Raw genomic sequence first — 25,914 nt, forward strand, 5'->3', positions numbered from 1 at the left:
GTCCTGGTCCAGGACTTGGGCTCTCAGGCTCTACTGTCATACACTTAACATATAATGTACAGTGCCAAGTGCAATGGGATCCTGGTCCAGGACTGAGACGCTGCGCTGATACCATAATACCTCTAATATATAATGGACAGAACCTAGCATCATAGGGTCCTGGTGCAGGATGGGGGTTCTGAGCTGATACCGTAATACACCTAATAACAACATACAGCAACCAGCACAATGGAGGACAGAGGCCCTCAGGTAATACCATAATACACCTAATAAATAATGACAGGCTTGTCTACACACAACAGTTGTACTGGTTTAACTATAGTTCAAGCAGTACTACTCCTGCCCCTATGGCGGACGCGGTTATATCAGTACAAACGGGCGTTATGCCGCTATAACTCCTCCCAGGTGGGAAGGGACCAGTAGAAGGCATCTCTATCCCAGTAAAACAGCTTCCCTGTACTGGTATAACACTTACGCAATTGTGACACACACACCCAAAGCATCCAGATCAATATTCATTTATTTCTTTGCACTAATACATTTGTATTCCTGTATTCTAATTCTTTCCATCTTGGTCATCTGATATGTGGCTGTCACCCCTACTGGCGAAGCCAGTTTACCCAGACTCCCCACGGCACTGCAAAAATCACAATACCTTCCTGGCTTCCCGCTGCGTCTTTCCAAGGCCAGCGGCTACCAAGCAACTGAAATTCCAAGCCGTGGGAGATTTCGTCTTCACCAACGTGACCCAGATACCGACATCTGTGGCGTCCTGACCTCACCACTGGGAATGAGAAATAAAACGGGGGACCACAAGGATGGACTCAATCAGCAAAGCAGGCTTTTTTTACAGGACATGACTTGCACAACTTAAGGGACCAAAAAAAAAAAGAACAACCCAAAAGCAAACACGTAAGACAAATATCACTGCGAGAATAGAGGAGAACGCCTGGCACTTTAAATCTTTTATGCAGAAGCAAGAAATAGACAGATCAATTTCTTTTCTGCGGTACGACACAGCTTAATTGTAAAGCAAGCCTCGTTCCTACAAAACCCCGTCCCCTAAAAATCCAGCAGGGATCCCCTACACAAACCCTGGCTTGGGAGCCCAGTATAAATTACAAGAGGAAGGCACAGTTACAAAGAACGGTTCCAAGCAGCCATTCAGAAACCGGTATTTTGTTTCACAGATCAGCTGAGCAGGGAATTGCAATCCACTTCCTTCACCCCCAAAATAAATCTACGTGAACGACAAACCCGAGCGAAAGGAAATTGTTTTTAAACAGGAAAACCCCACCTCCTCAGGTCAGTTGAATCTGAGTTGCTATAAAAAAATTATTTTTTTTTTAAATTCCAAGGAGGTGGAGGAAGAAAGCTACCACCCCCCCCCACAAAAGGACTCACAAAAAGCTGCAGAACGAGGCGCAATAGGATACAGCCAGCGAAAGACAGAAACCACATTACAATAAACGAGGTGGGGGGGGAGTTAACTCTCCAGCCAGTGACTCCGTGGCAACATTTAAAGGCAGGGGTTAGAAAATTGAAGCAAAAAGTCTTCCCCTCCCTCCCCACCACCATAAGAGTAACACCGGATTTCCACAGGCATCTCCCGGCAAATAACGCACCTACACACACCATCAATAAATACACCTGTTTCCCCAACACACGCTGAATAAGTATCCTTCACCTATAGCGCGCGCACACTATGCACACTAATGAATCATCCTGAAAACACATCCCACCCACCCCAGCTCACAAATGGAGACCCATAAAGCCGCCGCCGCTACCCCCACCCCAAATCCCTGGCTGTATCCCTTTGGCCCCAATTTCTAACCACGTTCAGCAGAAAGAGAAGCATTGCAGACAGCATGCAAGCCCATGCACAATGCACCCCCCCGACTACACACACACACACACACACCTCCCCTTTCCCTCACGAATCCGCCCCCCCCTCCTCCTACCAAGATTGCAGGACTTCAATTACATCCTTAAGGGGATGGACTGCTCCATCCCTCCATCTGTGTACCCACGCTGCCCCCAACAAGGCAGCCAAAGGAGGGGCAGTGCATCTGGGGAGAAGACCCCCACCCACCCACACAGACACACTCTTCCTCCCGAGGAAGAACTTCCGGGGGACAGCAAAACCAGTCTGCCGAGCAGGTGAAGAAGCAATTCTTTCTCCTCCACCCTCTGTCTGGGCTGTGCTATTGGCAGCAGAGCCTCTGCCACAGAGGAAGGAGTTTGTAGATGGGGTGGACCATGTGCCCCAGCCCAGGGGGAGAAGGATGGAATGGGGAGGGGGGGAGATAAAGGCAGATTACCCGGATGTCTCCTCCCTCGGGGAGAATTGGGCTGAGATACCTCAGCGGTGTCAAACTCTGCAAAGTTAAGAGAGAATCTGTCAATAGCCACTTTTCCCCGGCTGCATTTAACTCAGCCCGCTAATGCTTTACTGGCATGGCGAGCTGCCAAAGTGTGAGAGGCGCACACACACACACACAGGATTCCCAGACCCTTGCTAGCCACCCACACAACACCCCATAGGCTCACACTCACACACACAACCTGATTTAGTGCACATCTCCGCTACATGATTGATACCGGTACTGAGGGAGAGTCTAAGAGCCAGGGTTGTGTGAGGCACACACGGAAAAAAAGATGTACGGTGTGCCATCCCCTCCCAGATGTGGGAAAAAGAACCCAGGAGTCCTGGGTCCCAGACCACCCACCCCTGCTCTAACCACTAGACCCCACTCCCCTCCCAGAACAGAGGATGGAACCCAGGAGTCCTGGGTCCCAATCGCCCCCCCTGCTCTAACCACTAGACCCCACTCCCCTCCCAGAGCAGAGGATGGAACCCAGGAGTCCTGGCTCCCAGCCCCTCCCCAACAGCTCTAAATTCCCAGGGTCTCCCTACTGTTCTGACCATCAGCTACTATGCCCTGGGGAACACCCTGCCACTCGCAACCCTACACCCCTCGCTCCTGTTATTCCCACAACCTACACCCCATCACCACTGCCACGGACTCATGGTCCTGAAGACTGCACGGTCCATCATATTGATTCCTGCAGAGGTGGAGCTGGGGGGCAGTTCTCTTCATTCACCCCCTCCAAATAATTACCCCAGCTTCTGACCCTGCACCCAATCCTCCCCAGACACATGCACCCCCACTTCTTCCTTCCCCATCCCCTCACTGCACCCCAATTCCCTCCCAGGCCCCTTCCCATCCCAATTACCCCCTCCCTCCATTTATCCCACTCCCTCCCTTTATTCCACTCTCTTCCTCTCCCACATACCCCATTCCCCTTCCTTACTCACCCTAAATCCCCCATGTCCCCCCATTCTCCTCTTCCATAGGCCTTATTTCCCCTCCCCCATTTACCCCATTCCCTTCTGCATGTGACCCCGTTTACCCCTTCCCCCCACTTACCCACCTTTCCCGGTACCCCATGCCGCCACTGTCACCCACTCACCCCCTTCCCCTCACCCCATCCCCCTCCATCCTCTTTCCCCCTTCCCCTCAGCCACTGACCCCCACCACTTTCCCCATTCAACCCCTCCATCCTCTTTTCCCCAGTCACCTCAACCCCATTCCCCATTAATCCCCTCCCCTCCATCCTCTTTCCCCTTCCCCTCACCCACTGACCCCACCTCTTTCCCCATTCACCCCTCACCCCTCCATCCTCTTTCCCCCACTCACCCCAACGCCTTTCCCCATTCGCCCCCTCCCCATCCTCTTCCCCACTCACCCCTCCCCATCCTTTCCCCCACTCACCCCCACCCCTTTCCCCATTCCCCCTCCTCCATCCTCTTTCCCCTCACCCCACCCCTTTCCCCATTCACCCCTCCTCCATCCTCTTCCCCCAGTAACCCCACCCTTTCCCCATTCACCCCTCCCCCCTTTCCCTCCCCCACTCACCCCCACCCTTTCCCCCACAGGCAGGGAAGGGGCGAAGGGAGGGGGAGAGGGGGAAGGCGCGAGACGCACCGTCTCCGCACGAGGCGCCCCTGGGCAGGGGAGGGGGGAGCGGGCGCGTGCTCCCCGAGTTGTTGCGAGATCGAGACTCATTGGTCCGGCCGCGGATCCCCCCACCTCCAACCGTCTGAGCGCAAAGCCTCATGGGAGTCGTAGTCTTCCATGGACTCTGTAGGGGAGGGGGCTCAGGGACTCGCTTCAGGCAGCCATTTTGCCAGCCCTGTGAAATATGGGGGAGGGGCCCCTTACACCCCAGGGCCCCCCCACACCCCCAAAGCCTGTTACTGCATCTGCCGTGCCGTCCCCTTTCCACGCAGCGCCACTGTAAGGGGAGAGGGGCACAACAAGCCAACTCACGCCAAGGGGACAGACCAAGATGGCCGCCGGGCTCCCCATGGAGCATGGCTGCCAACCAACGTGGCCACCTGGTTCGGCCACCCCAACCCACGGGCATGGCCACATTTGCTCCACACCCAACATGGCTGCCAGGCTCAGCCAACCCACCGGCATGACCAATTGACTCCCCACCCAACATGGCCGACAACCAACATGGCCTGAGTGGCCAATTCACTGCTCACCCAACATGGCTGCCAACTGACACGGCTTCTCAGAGTGGCCAAACCACAAGCCCGACCAACATGGCCTCTTGGTTCAGACAACCCAGTCACAGTCATCCACTAATTCATTCACTCCCATCTCATCCTCCACATGGCTTTATGGAGAGACCACATATGGCCAATTCACTCCTCACCCAACATGGCTGACAACCAACATGGCTTCCACAAGCAGCAAACCTACCAGCATGGCCAATTTTCTCCCTATCCAAGAGGGATCTTGAGAGCCCAGTCCAGCCCCCTGGTGCTGATCAAGGACTAAGTAAACCTAGACCGTTCCTTGACAGGTCTTTGCCCAATGACGTGGATTCCACAACCCGCCTTGGGAGCCATTTCCAGCGCTTAGCTCCCCTTCAAGTTAGAATTTTTTTCTTGATCTCTAGCCTCAATCTCCCTTTCTCCAGATGAAGCCCCTTACTTCTGTCGTCAGCAGACATGGAGACAAGGCCTCTCCAAAACAGCCCTTCGCAGATTTAAACGCTGTTATCGGGTCTCTCCCGCCGCTTCAGGCTTCTGCTCTGCAGACTAAACATGCCCAGTTTCTAACCTAGCCAGGTACTCCACATTTTGTACTCATGCGTGTGAGTTTTCCATTCTAAGTGAATTTTTTTGCACTTCTCTTCACTGACTCTCCTCTTGCAGAGCACAGACGATTCTCCAATTTGGCAAGGTCGTCTTGAATTCAAATCCTGTCCTCTAGAGCACTGGCAACCTACCCCAGCCTGATGTCACCTGCACATTTGACAAGCCTGCTCTCTACTCCCTTCTCAAAGTCATTCATGATAGTGTTGAACAGCACCAGGCCCAGGACTGAACCCTGCAGGACCCCACTAGAGACGCCCTCCCCGTTTGGCAGCAAATCCCTGATAATGACACTTCCAGGACAGTCTTTCCAACGGTTACGCACATCAGGCCCATGTCTCACTAGTCAGCTCCGTTCTCTGCCCTGGGGGCTAAGTTGAAGGCCATCCCGGGATGTGCTACGCCCTGGCCTTTACAGGGTCCGTACACTTTCCCCAAGAGCTGGCTACGTGATTTCTCCCCATGTGCTCTCAAGCATCAGAGGCTATATCGGCTGAAGCAGCTGCCCCACTAGTCCAGCTTGGATCTCTCTGGTTCCGAGTTCCAGTGTGTGTCACAAAGTTCCCACACCACTTCCCTGATGAAAGACTGTCTCTTCCAGTCCGCCACACTGACTCCAGTCTGGGCTTTAGGGTCCGACTCAGCCAGCTAGAGGAGTGCTACCAGATTTCTCCTAAGCAGAAAGGCCGGGCTGATGGGGGGGGGGGGGGGGGAGCAGGGGACAATTGTACAGGGTTCCTGGACTCAGGGGTTGCCCCAAAATGTCTGTAACTGGTGTGAAATTACAGGACAGAGCCCCAACAAACATGATGTACCAGAGGCCCAAATTTCTCTCCCTGACTCCAGCCCCGCACACTCACCCTCCACCCTGCTGCCCCCACTCCCAGCTCCAAGCTCTCCCCCAGGCAGGCGATCACCACCCCACCAGGGGCCAGGCAGGTCTGGGAGCTCCAGACCCCCCTCCTCCTCACCTGTGTCTCTGCTGCCCCAGGAAGCACTGAAAGTTCAGAGCCTTCTGATGCCCCCTGGCTCTGCTTTGCCACTAGGGATTGCGGGTGCCCACCAGAAGGACTGCAAAGCTGGGGGGGGGGTTAAAGCAGGTGCATGGGGTCACAGCACCACTCAGATTTGGTCTGGACACCCCCTGTAATTGGGCCAAATGGGAGGGGTGTCCAGGACAAATTTCCAGTTCCAGACAGAGGCCAAGATAGAGGTGTGTGTATGGGGGTGTCCCCTGCCTCCCTCTCATTGCATCCCTGCCTAGGTGATATCCATCCCAATTGTGTCTTGCTTTCCGGCCAGCCCCAGAGTAGGACTCAACCCAGTGGGGAGCAATAGAAAGTGGGTGGAGATCACCCATTCTTCCAACACTGGTATCCCACAGCATCCCACAACATCCAGTGTTGTCCCTTTGTGGAACGGTAGCCATGTCGCCGGGGCCTTGCAGGCCCTGCAAAGGAGAAACCAGAACTGTGGCATAGGCTGTGTGACGTGTGTCATTGACCCAGACACACCAAGCCTGGGACAGAGAGGGGTCAAACAGCATGGAAGGTGAACCCTCTGGAATAGCCACCCTTGTACCAGTGCCCATTTCCCAGGGAGCAATTCTGCCGAGACCACCTGCCATCCCGACCGGTGCAAAACCCAAGCGAACAGACCCTGGAGAGCCATAGTGAGGAAGACGTGGGTTTTGTTACGATTCCAGTTAGAACCGTCCGTCGTCCATCATCATTTGCATCATGGTAACATCTACAAACCTCATGCGAGATCAGGGACCCCCGTTGTGCCGGGCGCTGCACGGACCCACACTCCCCCCAACTGAGATGTGGCCACTGAATCGGGGAAAGGGGGAGTCCCCGGAAGGAGCCAGGAGATGATCTAGCCTGAGCCCCTCGCTGCAGTGTTTGCAACCCAGGGCAGCGCCCCACGGGAGCCCGGCGGGGCGGGGTTGGTCTCCGGCCCCGGGGCGGGAGAGGCGGACTCGAACCCGCGGCCCGAGCGCGGAGCCACCGATCGATCGACGAGCCCGGCGTGCGATTGTTGACGGCGGCCGAGGGGGGGGGGGGAATCGATGCTCTCCGCGCTCGGTTCCTGCCGCCCGCCCTGGCGCCCCCTGTCATGGCGGCGCCCAGGGAGGAGACACGTGGCCTGTTCGGCCAGGGGGTCCGGGCGGTGCTGGGCAGCTGGGCCGCGCTGCAGGTGAGAGCGGGGGGCGGGGGGAGCGGAGCGATCCCCCGCAGCTAGGGGGCGGGGCGGGGCGGCAGGGTCCCCTATAGAAACACGCAGAAAGGGCTAGTCCCTCTATAGACCCCCAGCAGAACCTATATAAATATGCAAAAAGGGCCAGGCCCCGTATAGACCCCCCCGCGGCCCTATAGAAACACACAGAACGGGCCAGGCCCCCATAAATCCTCCCAGACCCTATAGAAACACGCAGAAAGGGTCAGTCCCCCTATAGACCCCCACCAGAACCTATAGAAACACGCAGAAAGGGCCAGTCCCCCTATAGACCCCCACCAGAACCTATAGAAACATGCAGAAAGGGCAAGCCCCCACATAAACCCTCCAGACCCTATAGAAACACACAGAAGGAGAAAGACCCCCTATAGATTAATGTGATCCTACAGAAACACACAGAAGGGGCGAGGTCCCCTATAAACCCTCCTGCACCCTATAGAAAGATGCAGAAAGGGCCAGGGGCCTCCATGCGCTATAGAAGGAGAGAGAGAGGCAAGGAAGTTCTTCCCGCAGCCACAGGCAGCCTGTGGAACTCCCTGCCTGAGGAGGCTGTGAAGGCCGGGACGAGAACAGGGTTTAAAAGGGAACTGGACACATGCATGGAGGTTAAGTCCGTTAATGGCTAGTAGCCAGCCTGGGTGAGGAATGGGGTCCCTGGCCCCCGTTTGTCAGAGGATGGAGATGGACGGCAGGAGAGAGATCACTTGATCATCACCTGTTGGGTTCACTCCCTCTGGGGCACCTGGCACTGGCCACTGTCGGCAGACAGATACTGGGCTAGATGGACCTTTGGTCTGACCCGGTACGGCCGTTCTTATGAGACGGCAAGGTCACCACAGAAACACTGCCAGGCTCTATAGAAGAACAGAGAAGGGGGAAGGCCCCGTATGGACACCCCCTCCAGAAACAGAGAGGTCTCAAGGGCCCCTGTAGAAAACCCCGTCCCTACAGAAACACACCGCAAAGGTGAGGTCCCCTGTAGGAACACAGGGGTGTGTGGAGGCCCCCCATAATCCCCTGCCACAGAAACATGGCAAGGTCCCGTCTAGAACTGCCGGTGTGCCGGAGCCGAGCGATCCCGCGCCCTGCCTGCCTCCCCGCTCGCAGGCCCGGGGCGAGGGGTGACGTCGTCTCTTCTGTCCCCGGCGCAGATCGCGGTGGAACATGGCTTCGGCGGCGCCCACGGCCGGGAGAAGGCCGAGTGGATGGTGGACGCGGTGGAGCAGTATTTCCACAGCAACGGTGAGACCCACCGACGGGGCCATCCCGCCGGCAGCACCTCAGGGCCCAGCTCCTCACGGCTGAGCAGCGCCCGGCACGACTGCGCCCCCGAGATCACAGGGGGTCTGTGCCACATCTGCCGCAAATGGGATCCCAGTCTTGGTTGGGGGAGGGGAGGATTTAGTGGGTGAGAGCAGGGGGCTGGGAGCCAGGACTCCTGGGTTCTCTCACTGGCTCTGGGAGGGGAGTGGGGGCTGGTGGGTCAGAGCAGAGGGGCTGGGAGCCAGGACACCTGGGTTCTCTCACTGGCTCTGGGAGGGGAGTGGGGGCTGGTGGTTAGCGCAGAGGGGCTGGGAGCCAGGACACCTGGGTTCTCTCTGGCTCTGGGAGGGGAGTGGGGTCTAGTGGTTAGAACGGTGGGGTGGGCGGGGGCTTGGAATCTGCCCCCGATCCCAGAGTCCTTCACTCCTTTTCCAGGCTAGAGGGTCCCGAAAGTCCCCCCTCCCCCCAGCTCTGAGCCTCCTTCTCTCTGCAGCGGCCCTGGAGCCGGATGAGGTGGAGGATTTCCTCGCTGAGGTGCTGAACAACGAATTCGACACCATCATTGAGGATGGCAGCTTGGCTGAGGTATCCTGGCCGTGTGTCCTAGCCCCTGTAGCCATGGCAAGAGGCGACTCCACCCATCGCTCAACCCTGCCCCAGGGGACCCTGGGAGGGAGGGAGGGCAGAGCATGTGGGGGTCACCCTGCCCTGGAGGATTCTTGGAAGGAGGAGGGACACCCCCTGGCCTTTGATCCCATCTCTTCCCCCCGCCCCTGCCAGGTGAGCCAGCAGCTCCAGTCGCTCTTCGCTCGCTGCCAGCGTGGCGAGGGGCCGGCCCTGACGGAGGCCATCGCCCGGCTCACACAGCGGCAGCAGGAGGTGGGCAGGGCAGCCACCCAGGCCCGACCCGCCGAGGGGAGCAGCAGCGAGGAGGAGGAGGAGGAGGAAGAGGAGAGGCCGGAGGAGGTACCAGCTGCGGGGCCCGGAGCAGGGCCAGCTCCGCCATGGGGGCGCAGGGGCAGGAACCCCCCCACCATCTGCCCTGGAGCAGCTGGGATGGGAGCCAGGATATGCGACTGGCAGAGCCCGTGGGGCTGATCGGGGGGCGGGAATTGGGGCTGGCAGAGCCCGTGGGGCTGATCGGGGGGGTGGGTGGAGGTGGGGGGCTGGTTGGGCTCAGTCTTGGGGGGGCACTTTAGGGGGGATCCCAGCTCTGACTCCTGCACCCCGTCCCTGCAGGTGATGGACTGCAGCAGCCCCGGGCCCCCCCCGGACCCTCCCCCGGCAGAGGACGGCTGGACAGTCGTACGGAAGAAAAAGAAATGAGGGGGGACCCCCCCCCCCATGGCACGAGGGGGCTTCGTGGCAGGGGAATAAACCCGGTGTAGCCACAATGTGTTGCTATGGCAACAGTTGGGGGGGAATCTCCGGAGCGGAGGAGAGTGTTAGTCTGGTGGGGGGGAGAAGCCAGCAGCCCCCAGAGGGGATGTGCCCCATTCCCTGCCCCCCCGACCCAGCCAGTCCCTGCCCTAGGGCCGGATGGGAAGGGACACCCCCCCATTCCCTGCCCCCCTGAGCCAGCCAGTCCCCGCCCTAGGGCTGGATGGGAGGGGACACCCCCCCATTCCCTGCCCCGAGCCAGCCAGTCTCCGCCCTAGGGCTGGATGGGAGGGGACACCCCCCATTCCCTGCCCCGAGCCAGCCAGTCCCCGGCCTAGGGCCGGATGGGCGCTGGCGCCCCTAGGGATGGGCCCCATTCCCCATCCTGCCCCTGAGCCAGCCAGTCCCCGCCCTAGGGCCGGATGGGCGCTGGCGCCCCCTAAAGGGGATGGGCCCCCCTGCCCCATTCCCTGCCCCTCTGAGCCAGCCAGTGCCCGCCCTAGGGCTGGATAGGCGCTGGCGCCCCCTAGAGGAGATGCCCCCCATTCCCTGCACCTTGGTTGAAAACGAAACGACCCGAACAAAACAAAACCTGTATTAAGAAATCCGCTGACGGAGCTTTAACAACAACGCCCGGCTCCCAAGGACACTGGAAAATGGGGGGGGGAGTCGGGGCGCCCCCGTGGACGCGAGGCCGCCCCTAGTGGCCAGCCACTGCATGTCAGCAACAATAAAATAGTCGTGTGCTAAGCGTGTCCCCAGCCCTGGTGTGTGCCGCATGAGACGGGGGTGAGCCGGCACGTAGATCCCGCCAGGGGGGGCAGGTCGCAGCTGAACAAAGGGGGGGTTACACCACGTAACGGCTGGGCCTGAACTTGTGGGGGTTCTGCCTGGTGCATGAAGGGTGGAGGGGGGGGGACAAGCCCCATTCCCTGCCCCCTGCCCCCAGCGAGTCAGCCAATCCCCGCCCCGGGGCGGGATGGGAGCCGGTGCCCCCGGGGGGGCGGGGGGGCTTGCCAGGAGCCCAGCGCTGAGGCGATGCCCCGCGAGGGGGCGTCTCAAAGTGCCTGAGGACAGTTCAAGTATCGTTCGTTGGGGGTGTCCAGTCCAGCCCCCGGGTGCCATCAGGTGCCCTCGGCCCCCTCCTCGGCCTCGGGGATGGGCCCAGGCACAGGGGGCAACTCCCCCCGCCCGGCCCGGCTCAGGGCCTCCATCCAGCGCCGCTGCAGCCCCTCCGACTCGGCGCCGAACTGCCAGCGCAGCTGGCTCTGGCGGATGGCGAACGAGTGACGCCGGTCGAGCCGCGCACCCGGCTCCGGGCCCGTCACCTCGAAGCCGATCAGCGGGAGGCTGCGCTGGGCCTTCACGTCCTGGGGGGCGGAGAGATGGGGGTCAGCAGCTGGGCTAGCAGGGGCTGCAGGGCGGGCGTGGGGGGCACTGGCAGGGGCTGCAGGGGGCACTGGCAGGGGCTGGAGGGCGTGGGGGGCACTGGCAGGGGCTGCGGGGGGCACTGGCAGGGGCTGTAGGGTGTGGGGGGCACAGGCAGGTGCTGCGGGGTGGGTGTGTGGGGCACTGGCAGGGGCTGTGGGGGGCACTGGCAGGGCTGTGGGGCGGGGGGGGGGCACTGGCAGGGGCTGCAGGGGCGGGCGTGGGGGCACTGGCAGGGGCTGCGGGGGCACTGGCAGGGGCTGTAGGGCGTGGGGGCACAGGCAGGGGCTGCGGGGGCACTGGCAGGGGCTGCAGGGGCGGGCGTGGGGCACAGGCAGGGGCTGTGGGGCGGGCGTGGGGGCACAGGCGGGGCTGTGGGGGCACAGGCAGGGGCTGCGGGGCGGGCGTGGGGGCACTGGCAGGGGCTGCGGGGGCACTTGGGGCAGGGGCTGGGGGGCAGGGCCCTACCTGGGGGGCCCCGTAGACGTAGAGCACCAGGGGTTCGCTCTGCGGGACGACGAACCAGCCTTTGTGCCAGGCCTTGGCGCCCGGCTCCATGTAGTGCAGGAAGCTGCAGACGACGCTGCGCTCAGCCGCCTCCGACGCCTGCTTCTGCGGGGGCAGAAAGAGCCGGTAGGGCCGGGGGCTGCGAGGGGCGGGGGCTCACCTCCAGGATGGGGCACGTGGGGGTTCTGGGGGCACAGCGGGGCGGACTCACCTCCAGGATGGGGCGGGCGGGGACTCACCTCGAGGATGGAGCGGCGCGGTGGGGGCCAGGGGTTCTGGGGGCACAGCGGGGCGGACTCACCTCCAGGATGGGGCGGGCGGGGGGACTCACCTCGAGGATGGAGCGGCGGCGCGGTGGGGGCCAGGGGTTCTGGGGGCATGGTGGGGACTCACCTCGAGGATGGAGCGGCGGCACAGTGGGGGCCGGGGTTCGGGGGCATGGCGGGGGACTCACCTCGAGGATGGAGCGCGGCGCGGTGGGGGCCGGCGGTTCGGGGGCATGGCGGGGACTCACCTCGAGGATGGAGCGGCGGCGCGGGGGGGGGGCCGGGGGTCCCGGGGGGGCCGTGCAGCGCGGCGAAGCAGCCCCCGCAGACCCGGTTGGGCCGGTTGTTGTCGTAGAGAAGCCGGGCCCGGAACTCGGAGCATTTCCCGCAGACCACCTGGGGGGCCGGGGGGGGGGAAGCGTGAGACCGGGGGGACCCCGAGGTGGGGACAGGCCAGCCAGGGGGTCCCGGGCTCCCTGGGCCCCTCCCCCCTGCCAGCCCCCCATCCCGTTCCCAGCCCCCGGGACTCACGCGGCCGCAGGCCCGGCAGTGGTGGCGGCGTCTGGTGAGGGCGGCGAAGGGCTCCTGGCACCGCATGCAGAGCGTCACCTCCTTCTCCCGGATCGGCGTCGGCGCCCGGCGCCCCAGCTCCCGGCCCTGCACGGGGACAGCGACACGGGGACCTCGCACGCGCACACCAGTCTTGCCCTCGCACGCGCAGCCCCAGATCTCGCCCTCACAGCCCCAGGTCCTGCCCTCACGCGCACACACCCCGATCCTGCCCTCGCACGTGCACCCCCAGGTCTCTCCCTTGCACACACAGCCCCAGGTCTCTCCCTCGCACGTGCACACCCCCAGATCCTGTCCTCGCACGTACACACACACACACACACACAGGTCCCGCACTTGCACACACACACACACACACACACAGGTCCCGCACTTGCACCCCCATGTCCCACCCACACTCATCCATCCACACACGCACACAGAGACACACGTACACACGCGTGTGCGCTCACCGGCGATCCAGCCCAAGGCTCTTCCTCTTCCCGGGGGGCAGCTCCCACCGGCATCTGCTCCAGCTTCAGGATCGTGGCCCGAATTGCCTGGGGGGCAGGGGAATGAGACGGGGAGGGAGGTGCCCCTCCCCTGGCAGCCCCCCCCCGCGGCCTGGACCCTCCCCACTCATAGGGGGTTGGGAAGGGCTGCGGGGGGCAGGAGAGAGGTGACCCTGAGCTGAATTCCCCCCTCCACCCTGTCCCCCCGGATCGACCCCATGCTGGGGGAAGGGGGACGGTCCCACGGCCCCCCGAGGTACCTGGATCCAGTCGCGTTTCTCCTCCTCCGTCCTAAAGGGCAGAAACAGGAACATGGGGCGTTAATGGGGGTGGGGTAGACGGGGGGAGGGAATAACCAGGCTGTGGAGGGAGGCAGAGGGGATACCAGGCTGGGGGGGACCAGGAGGAGATACCAGGCGGGGGGGATATCAGGGGGAGCAGGGCAGATACCGGGGTGGAGGGAGACCAGGGAGAGGCAGGGGATATCGGGGCACAGGGGATATCGGGGCACAGGGAGGATACAGGGGGCAGGGGAGACTAGGAGAGGCAGGGGATATCGGGGCACAGGATATCAGGAGCACAGGGATATTGGGGTGCAGGAGGATACAGGGGCAGGGGGGAGACCAGGGAGAGGCAAGGGGATATCGGGGCCACAGGGGGGATATTGGGGTGCAGGGAGGATACAGGGGGCAGGGGAGACTAGGAGAGGCAGGGGATATCGGGGCACAGGATATCAGGAGCACAGGGGATATTGGGGTGCAGGGAGGATACAGGGGGCAGGGGAGACCAGGGAGAGGCAGGGGATATCGGGGCCACAGGGGAATATTGGGGTGCAGGGAGGATACAGGGGCAAGGGGAGACCAGGGAGAGGCAGGGGATATCAGGGGCACAGGATATATGGGGCACAGGGGGATATTGGGGTGCAGGGAGGATACGGGGGGAAGGGGGGAGACTGGGGAGAGGCAGGGGGAGACTGGGGAGAGGCAGGCAGATATCGGGGGCACGGGGGAGATCAGGGGTGCAGGAGGAGACCGGGAGAGGCAGGGGATATCGGGGCACAGGGGATATCAGGGGTGCAGGAGGAGACCGGGAGAGGCAGGGGATATCGGGGCACAGGGGATATCAGGGGTGCAGGGAGGATACCAGGAGAGGCAGGGGATATCGGGGGCACAGGGGGGATATCCGGGGTGCAGGGAGGAGACCGGGGAGAGGCAGGGGGATATCGGGGGCACAGGGGATATCAGGGTGCAGGAGGAGACCGGGAGAGGCAGGGGATATCGGGGCACAGGGGATATCAGGGTGCAGGAGGAGACCGGGAGAGGCAGGGGGATATCGGGGGCACAGGGGGGATACCGGGGGGTGCAGGGGGGATTCCGGGGGGGGTCCCCCTACCTCGCCTGCAGCTCCAGCGAGCGCTGTTTCCCCGACACCAGGAAGGTCCGGGGCAGGTTGACGCCGCTCGACTCCTTCACCTGCGGGACAGAGACGCTGGGACGGGAGCGCCCGGGTCAGAAACCCCCCACCGACCCCCCCTGTTGTGGGGGGCTGGATACTGGGGCAGTGGGGGGATGGGGATAGTGGGGCACAGGGGCCCGGGGGAGGGGAGAGACAGGGCCCAGGGGCCCGGGAGGGGATACTGGGGAGGGGGATACTGGAGCACAGGGGCCCAGGGGGATACCGGGGCCCGGGGAAGGGGGAGTACCAGGGCACAGGGGTCCGGGGAGGGGGGGATACTGGGGGGAGGAGGGATACTGGGGCCCGGGGAAGGGGGAGTACCAGGGCACAGGGGTCCGGGGAGGGGGGGATACTGGGGCACAGGGGCCTGGGGGCCATGCTCCCCACCCACCTCCATCCCCTCCACGTCGATCCGGGCCCGGACCCCGAATTTCTGGCCGAGGAGACGCAGTTTCGGGACGCAGCACAACAGCCGGTCGTTGAACTGGGGAGAAGGGGGTAGAGAGGGGGTCAGAGGTCACCCAGCCAGCCCCCCCAACCACCCAGGGGTCAGAGGTCACCCAGCCCCCCAACTACTATGGGGTCAGAGGTCACTCAGCCAGACCCCCCCCAACCACCCAGGGGTCAGAGGGCCCCCTCCCAGACCTGGGGTCTCTCACCAGGATCAGGTACCGGTCCTGTGTGGTCCCATTCTTGGCGGACAGCTTGAGGATGTGGCCTTCCTTAATGAGCTCGTTAGTGGGGCTAACGATGTCCTCCTCCCCGCCCAGCAGCTCGTACACCTTCAGCAAGGAGTGCATCCGTTCCTGGGGGCGAAAACGGGGGTCAGTCCTGACCCACAGCCTGGCAGCCGCCCTGCCCCCGAGCTGGCATCTTGGGGACGGGGCAGCCTCCCTGTCAGGTGTTATGTGGGGCGGTTCCCAGCCGCCCCGCCCCAGAGGTGGCTGCATCTCGCAAGCCGTCCCCATGCAGCGTTGTGTGTGGCTGTTCCCAGCCGCCCAGCCCCATCGCTGGCTGCATCTCAGTGCTGGACGGGCCAGCCCCGTGGTACCCAGTCACCCCCTACGCAGCCCTGCCCCGTTCCCCGCAGCACAGTGCCCCCTAGCGCCCAGGCCGGGACCCGCACTCGGACCCCATCCTACCATTTTGCGGATGGCGGCGTTCGAATGCTCTGCTGCCGTCGCAATCAGCTGCAGGGACTCTGCGATCGGGGCAGAGAGATGGGGTGAGTCCAGGAGAGACCCCCCCCGCCCAGCCTGCCCCCCAGCCACCCCCAGAGCCCCCTCGCCCAGCTCCCCGAACACCACAGAGCCCCCTGCCTAGCCTGCCCCCTCCCCAGATACCCACAGAGACCCCCACTCAGCCAGCCCCCCCCCGATTCCCCCAGAGCAGCCCGGCCCCCCCAACACCCATAGAGCCCTCACCCAGCCCCCCAGCCAGCCAGCCCCCCCGGACACCCCAGTGCCCCACTCACTCTCTGCATCCCTGCTGTCCGGGGCGCCGGGGGGCAGGCGCTGCAGATAATCCTTCAGCAGAAGCTCATAACGGGGGATCCTCTGGACGGGCTCCAGCATGTGGTGCTGCAGGGTGAGATTCCCGCAGGCCTCCTCCATCTGCAAAGGGGGGCTGTGAGCCAGGACGCCTGGGTTCTCTCCCCGGCTCTGGGAGGGCAGTGGGGGCTGGTGGTTAGAGCAGGGGGCTGGGAGCCAGGACTCCTGGGTTCTCTCCCCGGCTCTGGGAGGGGAGTGGGGGCTGGTGGTTAGAGCAGGGGGGGTCTGGGAGCCAGGACTCCTGGGTTCTCTCCCTGGCTCTGGGAGGGGAATGGGGTCTAGTGGTTAGAGCAGGGGGGCTGGGAGCCCGGATTCCTCACCTGGATCTGGTGGACAATCAGCTTGAAGTGGGCGGATCGCTCCATCCAGGTGTTGACGAGCTCCATGGCCCGGTCGAAGTTCTTGACATACTCCCCGTACATCTTGAGAAACGGCGCCAGCTTCTGCAGTATGTCCCCGATGCAGGGGTGCCTGTCCCTGGGGGGGCATGGCGGGGGATCGGAGCTGGCATCCCATGTCCCAGTCCCCACTCCCCGGAGCCAGCCAGTCCCCCATATGGCGTTATGTGTGGCGGTTCCCCAGCCACCCCGCCCCAGAGGTGGCTGCATCTCGGCAACGTCTCACCCCCTGGCAGGGCCAGCTTTAGGAAGTGTGGGGCCCAGTTCGAACAGTTTCGACGGGGCCCGGCAGGGATGACAAAAAAACCAAACAAATGTAAAAAACCACGTGGGGCTTGTACTCCCCGGGCGGCGCTCTGAGTCTTCGGCGGCGGGTCCTTCACTTGCTCCAGGTCTTTGGCGGCACTGAAGGACCCGCTGCCGAAGTGCGGCCGAAGACCCAGAGCAACAAAGGACCCGCCCCTGAAGTGCTGCCGAAGACCCGGAGCGCCGCCGGGTGAGTGAAACCGACAAAGGCGCCTCTAGCCCGGGAAGGGATTCTCGCGGGGCGCGGGCCCGATTCGGGGGAATTGGTGGAGTTGGCCTACAGCCGGCCCTGCCCCCCGGCCCGTAGCTCGCTCACCATTCCTGCATGCGCTTCTCCAGCTCGGGCAGCAGGAACTGCTGATGGAAACAGTAGATGGAACAGATGTTGGAGAAAATCCCCATCACCACGTCGCCGGGGAAAGAGCTTCTGCTGCGGGCTTCCTCCAGGAGACGGGCACAGAACACCTGTGGGGGGGACCAGTGAGCACCACTAGCGCCCCCTCCCCTCCCAGAGCTGGGAGAGAACCCAGGAGTCCTGGCTCCCAGCCCCCATTCCCCTCCCAGAGCTGGGAGAGAACCCAGGAGTCCTGGCTCCCAGCCCCCACTCCCCTCCCAGAGCTGGGAGAGAACCCAGGAGTCCAGGCTCCCAGCTCCCCCTGCTCTGACTACCAGCCCCCAGTCCCCTCCTGGAGCTGGGAGAGAACCCAGGAGTCCTGTCTCCCAACCCCCCTGCTCTAACCACCAGCCCCCACTCCCCTCCCGGAGCTGGGAGAGAACCCAGGAGTCCTGTCTCCCAACCCCCCTGCTCTAACCACCAGCCCCCACTCCCCTCCCAGAGCCGGGAGAGAACCCAGGAATCATAGAATCATAGAATCTCAGGGTCGGAAGGGACCTCAGGAGGTACCTAGTCCCACCCCCTGCTCAAAGCAGGACCAAACCCAACTAAATCATCCCAGCCAGGGCTTCGTCAAGCTGGGTCTTAAAAACCTCTGAGGAAGGAGATTCCACCCCCTCCCTAGGGAACCCAGCCCAGCGCTTCACCACCCTCCTCGGGAAATAGTGTTTCCTAATATCCACCCTAGACCTCCCCCACTGCAACTTGAGCCCATTGCTCCTTGTTCTGTCATCTGCCACCACTGAGAACAGTCTAGATCCAGCCTCTCTGGAACCCCCTTCAGGTAGTTGAAAGCAGCTATCAAATCCCCCCTCATTCTTCTCTTCTGCAGGCTAAACAATCCCAGTTCCCTCAGCCTCTCCTCAGAAGTCATGTGCTCCAGCCCCCTAAGCATTTTTGTTGCCCTCCGCTGGACTCTTCCAATTTATCCACATCCTGCTTGTAGTGTGGGGCCCAAAACTGGACACAGTATCCAGATGAGGCCTCACCAGTGCTGAATGGAAGGGAATGATCACATCCCTCGATCTGCTGGAAATGCCCCTATTTATACAGCCCACAATGCCATTAGCCTTCTTGGCAACAAGGGCACCCTGCTGACTCCTATCCAGCTTTTCGTCCACCATAACCCCTAGGCCCTTTTCTGCAGAACTGCTGCCTGGCCACTCGGTCCCTAGTCTGGAGCAGTGCATGGGATTCTTCCGTCGTAAGTGCAGGACTCTGCACTTGTCCTTGTTGAACCTCATCAGGTTTCTTTTGGCCCAATCCTCTAATTTGTCTAGGTCCCTCTGTATCCTGTCCCTACCCTCCAGCGTATCAACCACTCCTCCCAGTTTAGTGTCATCTGCAAACTTGCTAAGGGTGCAGTCCACACCATCCTCCAGATCGTTAATGAAGATATTGAACAAAACCGGCCCCAGCACCGACCCTTGGGGCTCCACTTGATACCGGCTGCCAACTAGACATGGAACCATTGATCACTACCCGTTGAGCCCGACCCTCTAGCCAGTTTTCTATCCACCTTACCGTCCATTCATCCAGCCCAGACTTCTTTAACTTGCCAGCAAGAATACTGTGGGAGACTGTATCAAAAGTCTGGCTCCCAGCCCCCCAGCCCCCTCCCAGAGCTGGGAGAGAACCCAGGAGTCCTGGCTCGCAGCCCCCCCTGCTCTAACCACCAGCCCCCACTCCCCTCCCAGAGCCGGGAGAGAACCCAGGAGTCCTGGCTCCCAGCGCCCCCTGCTCTAACCACCAGCCCCCACCCCCCTCCCAGAGCTGGGAGGGAACCCAGGAGTCCTGGCTCGCAGCGCCCCTGTTCTGACCCACCAGCCCCCACCTCCCAGGGCTGGGAGAGAACCCAGGAGTCCTGGCTCCCAGCCCCCTGCTCTAACCACCAGCCCCACCCCTCCCAGAGCTGGGAGAGAACCCAGGAGTCCTGGCTCCCAGCGCCCCCTGCTCTAACCACCAGCCCCCACTCCCCTCCCAGAGCTGGGAGAGAACCCAGGAGTCCTGGCTCCCAGCGCCCCTGCTCTAACCACCAGCCCCCCCCTCCCAGAGCTGGGAGAGAACCCAGGAGTCCTGGCTCCCAGCGCCCCCTGTTCTGACCCACCAGCCCCCACCTCCCTCCCAGGGCTGGGAGAGAACCCAGGCGTCCTGGCTCCCAGCCCCCCAGTTCCTGGTACCTGATCCAGCAGGTGCAGCCGGGCGACATAAGCCTTCTCTGTCTGCAGCAGCTCGCTGGCGATGTGGAAGGCTTTTTGCGGGGCTGTGAGCTGGGGGGGCAGAGGGGGAGAGAGAGCTATCAACCCCATACACACGCGCCCCAAGCCTCTGCCCCCCATGTCCCCACCTCACACACTCAGATCTGCCTTGCCCCAACCCCCACCCCCCCAGCTCTCTCCCCTGGCAGTGGGGCCGGGCGCTGGGGGGCGCCGGATCTCTCAGATCTCACCTCCGGCCCGTTGTCTCTCTCAGCCCGGGGGGGGCCCATGCCCGGCCCTGGCTCCCCGTCGTCCCCGCTCCCCTCGTCCAGGTCACTGTCCACCTCGGAGTCGGGGCCGGGGGGGGGGGCCGGGACGCCCCCCCCGTCGCCCTGCCCCTCGTCCCCCCCGAAGCCCAGCTCCTCGCTGGTGGAGGGGGAGCTGATGCTGTCAAAGCCGCTGTCCCGGTTGGCCAGTTTCCCGCTGGGGGCCGGGGGGGGCAGGCAGGGGGTCTGGTCCCCCCACCCGGCTGGCCCTGACTCCTGCCCCCCCGGCAGATCCCAAAGCGCCAGCAGCTTGGGGGTTACATCGGCTGCGCCGGCCTCCCCAGGGATCGGGGGGTCCGGGCTGGCAGTTGGGGGTGGCTGCTCCGGGGTCGGGATTACAGGGTCCCTGCGGGAGGAAGGGAAACTGAGTCAGGACTCCTGGGTTCTCTGGGAGGGGGGCAGGGTCTGGCAGGTTAGAGCGGGGTGGGGAGCCCGACTCCTGGGTTCTCTGGGAGGGGGCAGGGTCTGGCGGGTTAGAGCGGGGTAGGGGAGTCCGGACTCCTGGGTTCTCTGGGAGGTGGGGCAGGGTCTGGCGGGTTAGAGCGGGGTGGGGGCAGCCTGGGTTCTCTGGGAGGAGCACTCACCTCTCAAACTTCTCGATGAGGGACAAGACGGCCGTGGAGCCAGCTCCATCCTGGGCCTCGGGGTGCAGCGTCAGGGGGCTCCGGGGGCCCAGGCGGGGGTTGGCCGGGAGGGGGCGCGAGGGGGGTGGGGGGATGGGGGGCGGGGGCCACGGGGGATGGGCGCTCTGGAGGTGACCTGGCTTGGGCGGGACTGGAAAAGGAAAGTGAGGAAAGGGTTAATGTGACCCCCCCAGCGCCAAGCCCCCAGTCCCTCCCCCAGCCCCCTCCCCCGCAGCATCTCCCCCAGCCCCCTGCTCCCTCCCCCCAGTGCCTCCCCCAGCCCCCTGCTCCCTCCCCCAGCACCTCTCCCTGCCCCCTCCCCCCAGTGCCTCCCCCAGCCCCCCAATATCCCCACAGCACCTGCCCCAGCACCCCGCCCCCGCACTGTGGGACTCACCCTGTGGTTTGGGGCCCGGGGCCCGCCTGGGCAGGGCAGTTCGGGGCTCCCCGCCGTCACTGTGGGGCCCAGGGGCTGAGCTGAGGCGCTGGGCAGTCTCCGGACGCCAGGGTTCGCTTTGCGGCTCCAGGGACAGACTCTTGACCAGCAGCCGGGAGCCCTGGCCCAGGGGGCCTGGAAAAGAGAAGGGAGGTGGCTGGGTTGGAGGGGGGGGTCCTTCGGCCCCCCATCCCCCGCCAGTGCCCCTTCCCTGCAAGTCCCCCTCCCCCACCTCTCCACTGCCCCCCCCCCCCCGGCCGCTCCTTAGCAGGGTCCCCCCCAGTATGGTCAACCCCCACCAGCTGCTGCTGAGCTCCCCTCCTCCACCCACGGCACACCCCTCGTCTGGGGGGACAAAGGTCAAAGGAGAAAACGGCTGAACTTGGAGGAAGGGTGGAACAGGGGACCCAGGCGTCCGGGCTCCCAGCCCCTCCCCCCCCCGCTCTAACCACCAGACCCCACTCCCCTCCTAGAGCTGGGGAGAGAACCCAGGAGTCCTGGCTCCCAGCCCCCCCTGCTCTAACCACCAGCCCCCACTCCCCTCCCAGAGCCGGGGAGAGAACCCAGGAGTCCTGGCTCCCAGCCCCCCCGGCGCTAACCACCCGCCCCCACTCCCCTCCCCGAGCCGGGGCGAGACCCCAGGAGTCCTGGCTCCCAGCCCCCCCCTGCTCTAACCACCAGACCACACTCCCCTCCCAGAGCCGGGGAGAGAACCCAGGAGTCCTGGCTCCCAGCCCCCCCTGCTCTAACCACCAGCCCCACTCCCCTCCCAGAGCCAGGAGAGAACCCAGGAGTCCTGGCTCCCAGCCCCCCCTGCTCTAACCACCAGCCCCCACTCCCCTCCCAGAGCCGGGAGAGAACCCAGGAGTCCAGGCTCCCAGCCCCCTCTGCTCTAACCACCAGCCCCCACTCCCCTCCCAGAGCCGGGAAGAGAACCCAGGAGTCCTGGCTCCCAGCCCCCCCTGCTCTAACCACCAGCCCCCACTGCCCTCCCAGAGCCGGGGAGAGAACCCAGGAGTCCTGGCTCCCAGGCCCCCCTGCTCTAACCACCAGCCCCCACTCCCCTCCCAGAGCCGGGGAGAGAACCCAGGAGTCCTGGCTCCCAGGCCCACTCACCCCCACTGCTCTCAGCGCTGGGACCGGGGCAGGAAGGGGGAAGTCGGGGGGGGAGGGGGGCTGGGATCCCAGATCTTAGCAACGGCCGGGCCCAGGAGACACAACCAGGCGGGATCCCGCTAGGCCGGAGCGCAGCTTAAGGTGGAGGGAACCGGGTATAGGGCCCTGCCCTGTAGGGGGCACCGGCTCTGATCCAGCTCTGGGGGGCACTGGCTGGGGTAGGGGGGCAGGGGCCTGTCCCCTCTCGGGGGCACCGGCTCCGATCCAGCTCTGGGGGGCACTGGCTGGGGTAGGGGGGCAGGGGCCTGTCCCCTCTCGGGGGCACCGGCTCCCATCTGGCCATGGGGTGGGGAGCTGGCTGGGTTCTATCCTGGGTTTCCTGTGTAACCACATTTCTCTGTGCCTCAGTTTCCTTTGTCTATTCAGGCTGGCAGGTGAGGTATCGTCTCTCATTGCTGGTGCCCCTCACTCCCGACCCGCAGCCCCTGCCAGCCCAGCCCTGCCCGTGCCCCTCACTCCCGACCCGCAGCCCCTGCCAGCCCAGTCCTGCCCGTGCCCCTCACTCCTGACCCGCAGCCCCCTGCCCCCCCCGGCTCTGCCGGTGCCCTGCACTCCCGACCCGCAACCCCTGCCCCCCCCCCAGCTCTGCCGGTGCACCTCACTCCCGACTTGCAGCCCCTGCCCCCAGCTCTGCCGGTGCACCTCACTCCCGACTTGCAGCCCCTGCCCCCAGCTCTGCCGGTGCACCTCACTCCCGACCCGCAGCCCTACCTGGTATCCCGACGCCACCTTAAATCCAGTGGGTGCTGGCAGTGACTTCACCCACCTGGCTGCCTAGTAAGAACCTTGTCAGCCTTGGCACCGCCCCACCCGCCTGTGCCTGAGGGTGTGGGGGAGAGACAGGGCTCAGAGAACCCCCCCACCAGGGCCCCTCACTCCCGACCCGCAGCCCCTGCTCACCCACCCCAGGGCTCCCCTTCCCCTGCCCTGCCGGTGCCCCTCACTCCCGACCCGCAGCCCCTGCTCACCCAGCCCTGGGCTCCCCTGCCCCAGCCCTGCCGGTGCCCCTCACTCCCGACCCGCAGCCCCTGCTCACCCAGCCCTGGGCTCCCCTGCCCCAGCCCTGCTGGTGCCCCTCACTCCCGACCTGCAGCCCCTGCTCCCCCCCCAGCCCAGCCCTGCCCCTCACTCCCGACCTGCAGCCCCTGCTCCCCCCCCCAGCCCTGCCGGTGCCCCTCACTCCCGACCTGCAGCCCCTGCTACCCCCCCCAGCCCTGCCGGTGCCCCTCACTCCCGACCTGCAGCCCCTGCTCCCCCCCCCCCAGCCCTGCCGGTGCCCCTCACTCCCGACCCGCAGCCCCTGCTCCCCCCCGAGCCCTGCTGGTGCCCCTCACTCCCACAGACCCCCCAAGTTTAGCTGCTCCCTGTGCAGCAGCGACTTGAGGGGGTTAATGAACATCACCAGCCAGAAATGGGGTGGGGGGGGGTGCAGGAGGTTGGGCAGGGATCTGATGCCCTGGCGATGGGCCCTGTGGGGGGGGAGGGGGTCAGCAGGACAGGAAAGATGCCTGTCAAGATTGCCCAGGACTGTAGGGTGGGGGGGGGGGGATGCAGGGGAGTGTGGGTAATATGCAAATATCACCACTGCAGCCTGAACCACAAATCTGAGCCATTCCATCTCAGCCCCTCCCCCGCCAAACCCAGGCGTCCTGGCTCCCCCCCTGCTCTAACCACCAGCCCCCACTCCCCTCCCGGGTGGAGAGAGAACCTGGGAGTCCTGGCTCCTGCTGCTAACCACTAGGCCCCACTTCCCTCCCAGGGGGATGAGAACCCAGGAGTCCTGACCAAGCTTCCTCTGAACAATCACGGGGACTCCCGCATCCCGAATCAGCTGAGCCCATTGGGAACAACAACATTGTGGTTGTTTTGTTTTGCTGGAAACGTGTCGCAAGAGGAGGGCAGCACAGCCAGCCCCTGAGCCGGGCTCGTCCCCTCCCGCTGGGTCCGCACGGGACCGACACCGACACAGACCCCCCCCCCCCCCGGGAGTCTTTGTTCCAGACCTGGTAAACCCGCCCTTAGGCCAGGCCTTTCGCTCCTCCGTGACTCAGTTTCCCCTCCCACCTCTGTCTTTGGGGCAGGAATTGTCTTCTGCAACTGTCGGGGCCTGATCAGTCCGGGGATTTGTGCAGCACCTGGCACGACGAGGGGTTGATCTCGGTCGGGGGGGGGTGAGGCTGGGAGCCAGGACTCCTGGGTTCTCTCCCCGGCTCTGGGAGGGGAGTGGGGGCTGGTGGTTAGAGCAGGGGGGCTGGGAGCCAGGACTCCTGGGTTCTCTCCCCGGCTCTGGGAGGGGAGTGGGGGCTGGTGGTTAGAGCAGGGGGGCTGGGAGCCAGGACTCCTGGGTTCTCTCCCCGGCTCTGGGAGGGGAGGGGGGTCACAGAGCCATTCCCCCAGTGATGAGACAGGGTCTCAGGCCAAGGGCTGCCCACCCAGCACCCTGGGACCCTTCCAGCGCCAGCCATCCAGGGCAAGGAGCCGCTCTAATGTCCTGTGCCCAGAGGCAGGACCGACAGGGTGGGGGCAGGGCAGAGTCCAAGGGAAGAGACAAATATCGAAAACCCGGAGGCTGAACATCACCTGTCACCAAAAACTGCAGCAGAAAGCGTCCTGGATGCCCCCGCTCTGACCACCAGCCCCCCTCCCCTCCCAGAGCCAGGAGAGAACCCAGGAGTCCTGGCTCCCAGCCCCCCCTGCTCTAACCACCAGCCCCTACTCCCCTCCCGGAGCCAGGAGAGAACCCAGGAGTCCTGGCTCCCAGCCCCCTGCTCTAACCACCAGCCCCCTCCTCCCGGAGCCAGGAGAGAACCCAGGAGTCCTGGCTCCCAGCCCCCGCTCAAACCACCAGCCCCCCTCCCCTCCGAGAGCCAGGAGAGAACCCAGGAGTCCGGACTTCCAATCCCCTTCCCTACCTGAGAATCACCCCCACACAGGTTCCGCCTGAATGCAGAAGACGCCCCTCCCCCCCCTTACCGGCTCGGGGCCCACCGGCCCCGCTCTCCAGGTGATAGGAGAACCGCGTGGCCTTGAACTGCTGCGAGAAGGATCCGGCTCGCTCCAGGCTGGGGATCCCGATCAAACTGGTCCTCTGCATGTCTGCAGCCCTCCCTCCCCCCCCTCCGGGACTCAGTCCCCCCCGAGAGCCGGTCCCAGGCCCCCCCGAGCCCCGGGGATCTCGGGCCACATCCTGAGCCAGGGGCGTCCGATCCCAACCCGGAGGCTGGCAGGAGAGCGGAGGGCGGATCTCCTTCGCCAGGGGGGGGCAGACGCCTGCTCCCCCGTCAGCGCGGGGCTGGAGGCATGGGGACGGGTGGGGGGCTGTTTTCTCCAAGGCTGGGGTGGGGGGGCCGGCGCACTGGGCCCCACGCGCCGCTGGCTTGCTGCAAAATCCGCTACCCCCTTCTCCGCCCACGAAAGCAGAGCGAGGACGGGGGGAGAACACCCAGCCCACGTGGGATTTCCATCCACGCAGGCTGAGCCACGCAGCAAGGCCTGGGGGGCCCCTCGTCCACAACGAAATCCAGGGGTTCCTCGGGGCCGGGGGTCCGCGCTGCAGCCGCGGCAAGAGGCAGCCGCTCCCCCAGCTCGGGCGTTGCCAAACCCCGACCTCTTCGCTCCCGGGAGGGTTTCGCCGGTTGCCTAGCGCTGATTTCGTGTGGGCCGCGCTGGCAACCGTTCCCAGCCAGATGCGACCTCCTCCTCCTCGTCTTGTCAATCCCTCGGCTCCACTCGCGGG

General features: G+C 64.0%; 3 protein-coding genes across 17 annotated transcripts in view; 1 reads left to right on the top strand and 2 right to left on the bottom strand.

Annotated features, from left to right (window-relative positions):
* The window catches only part of WNK3 (WNK lysine deficient protein kinase 3), a 61,541-nt gene extending 57,505 nt beyond the window's left edge, over nt 1-4,036 (bottom strand). For 4 of the 12 annotated variants that reach the window (XR_005590583.1, XM_039510342.1, XM_039510343.1 and 1 more), the window contains exons 1-3: nt 3,005-3,150; nt 2,322-2,378; nt 656-784 (exon numbers count right to left, since the gene is read on the bottom strand). The gene's annotated coding sequence lies outside the window, so the exon portion shown is untranslated. The other 8 variants (XM_039510333.1, XM_039510335.1, XM_039510332.1 and 5 more) reach the window with 8 other exon arrangements.
* Nucleotides 4,037-7,242: 3,206 nt separating this feature from the next.
* On the top strand, nt 7,243-10,398 carry TSR2 (TSR2 ribosome maturation factor). 2 transcript variants are annotated; one of them, XM_039510465.1, is made up of 5 exons: nt 7,243-7,372; nt 8,563-8,653; nt 9,168-9,259; nt 9,455-9,640; nt 9,914-10,398. In XM_039510465.1, the coding sequence occupies exons 1-5, from the start codon at nt 7,292-7,294 to the stop codon at nt 9,998-10,000; spliced, it is 537 nt and encodes a 178-aa protein (XP_039366399.1). In that variant the 5' UTR covers nt 7,243-7,291; the 3' UTR covers nt 10,001-10,398. The 2 variants fall into 2 exon arrangements, with proteins under 2 accessions (XP_039366399.1, XP_039366398.1); XM_039510464.1 differs by lacking the exon at nt 7,243-7,372 and adding an exon at nt 7,747-8,016.
* A 235-nt stretch (nt 10,399-10,633) lies between these two features.
* FGD1 (FYVE, RhoGEF and PH domain containing 1) lies at nt 10,634-25,273 on the bottom strand. 3 transcript variants are annotated; one of them, XM_039510362.1, is made up of 19 exons: nt 25,152-25,273; nt 20,964-21,137; nt 20,528-20,717; nt 19,869-20,289; nt 19,600-19,689; nt 17,342-17,490; nt 16,642-16,798; nt 16,246-16,384; nt 15,914-15,972; nt 15,431-15,577; nt 15,163-15,255; nt 14,709-14,788; nt 13,577-13,607; nt 13,260-13,364; nt 12,787-12,912; nt 12,537-12,651; nt 12,321-12,382; nt 11,951-12,094; nt 10,634-11,424 (listed from the first exon to the last, which is right to left on the bottom strand). In XM_039510362.1, the coding sequence occupies exons 1-19, from the start codon at nt 25,270-25,272 to the stop codon at nt 11,179-11,181; spliced, it is 2,649 nt and encodes an 882-aa protein (XP_039366296.1). In that variant the 5' UTR covers nt 25,273; the 3' UTR covers nt 10,634-11,178. The 3 variants fall into 3 exon arrangements, 1 of the variants encoding a protein (XP_039366296.1); XR_005590585.1 differs by lacking the exon at nt 12,321-12,382 and having other exon boundaries at nt 11,296-11,424; nt 12,504-12,651; nt 13,278-13,364; XR_005590584.1 differs by lacking the exon at nt 12,321-12,382 and having other exon boundaries at nt 11,296-11,424; nt 12,504-12,651.
* Between the last annotated feature and the right edge of the window lie 641 nt (nt 25,274-25,914).

The sequence above is a fragment of the Mauremys reevesii genome, linkage group 22 (assembly GCF_016161935.1).
Source record: "Mauremys reevesii isolate NIE-2019 linkage group 22, ASM1616193v1, whole genome shotgun sequence".
Classification (NCBI taxonomy): domain Eukaryota; kingdom Metazoa; phylum Chordata; order Testudines; family Geoemydidae; genus Mauremys; species Mauremys reevesii.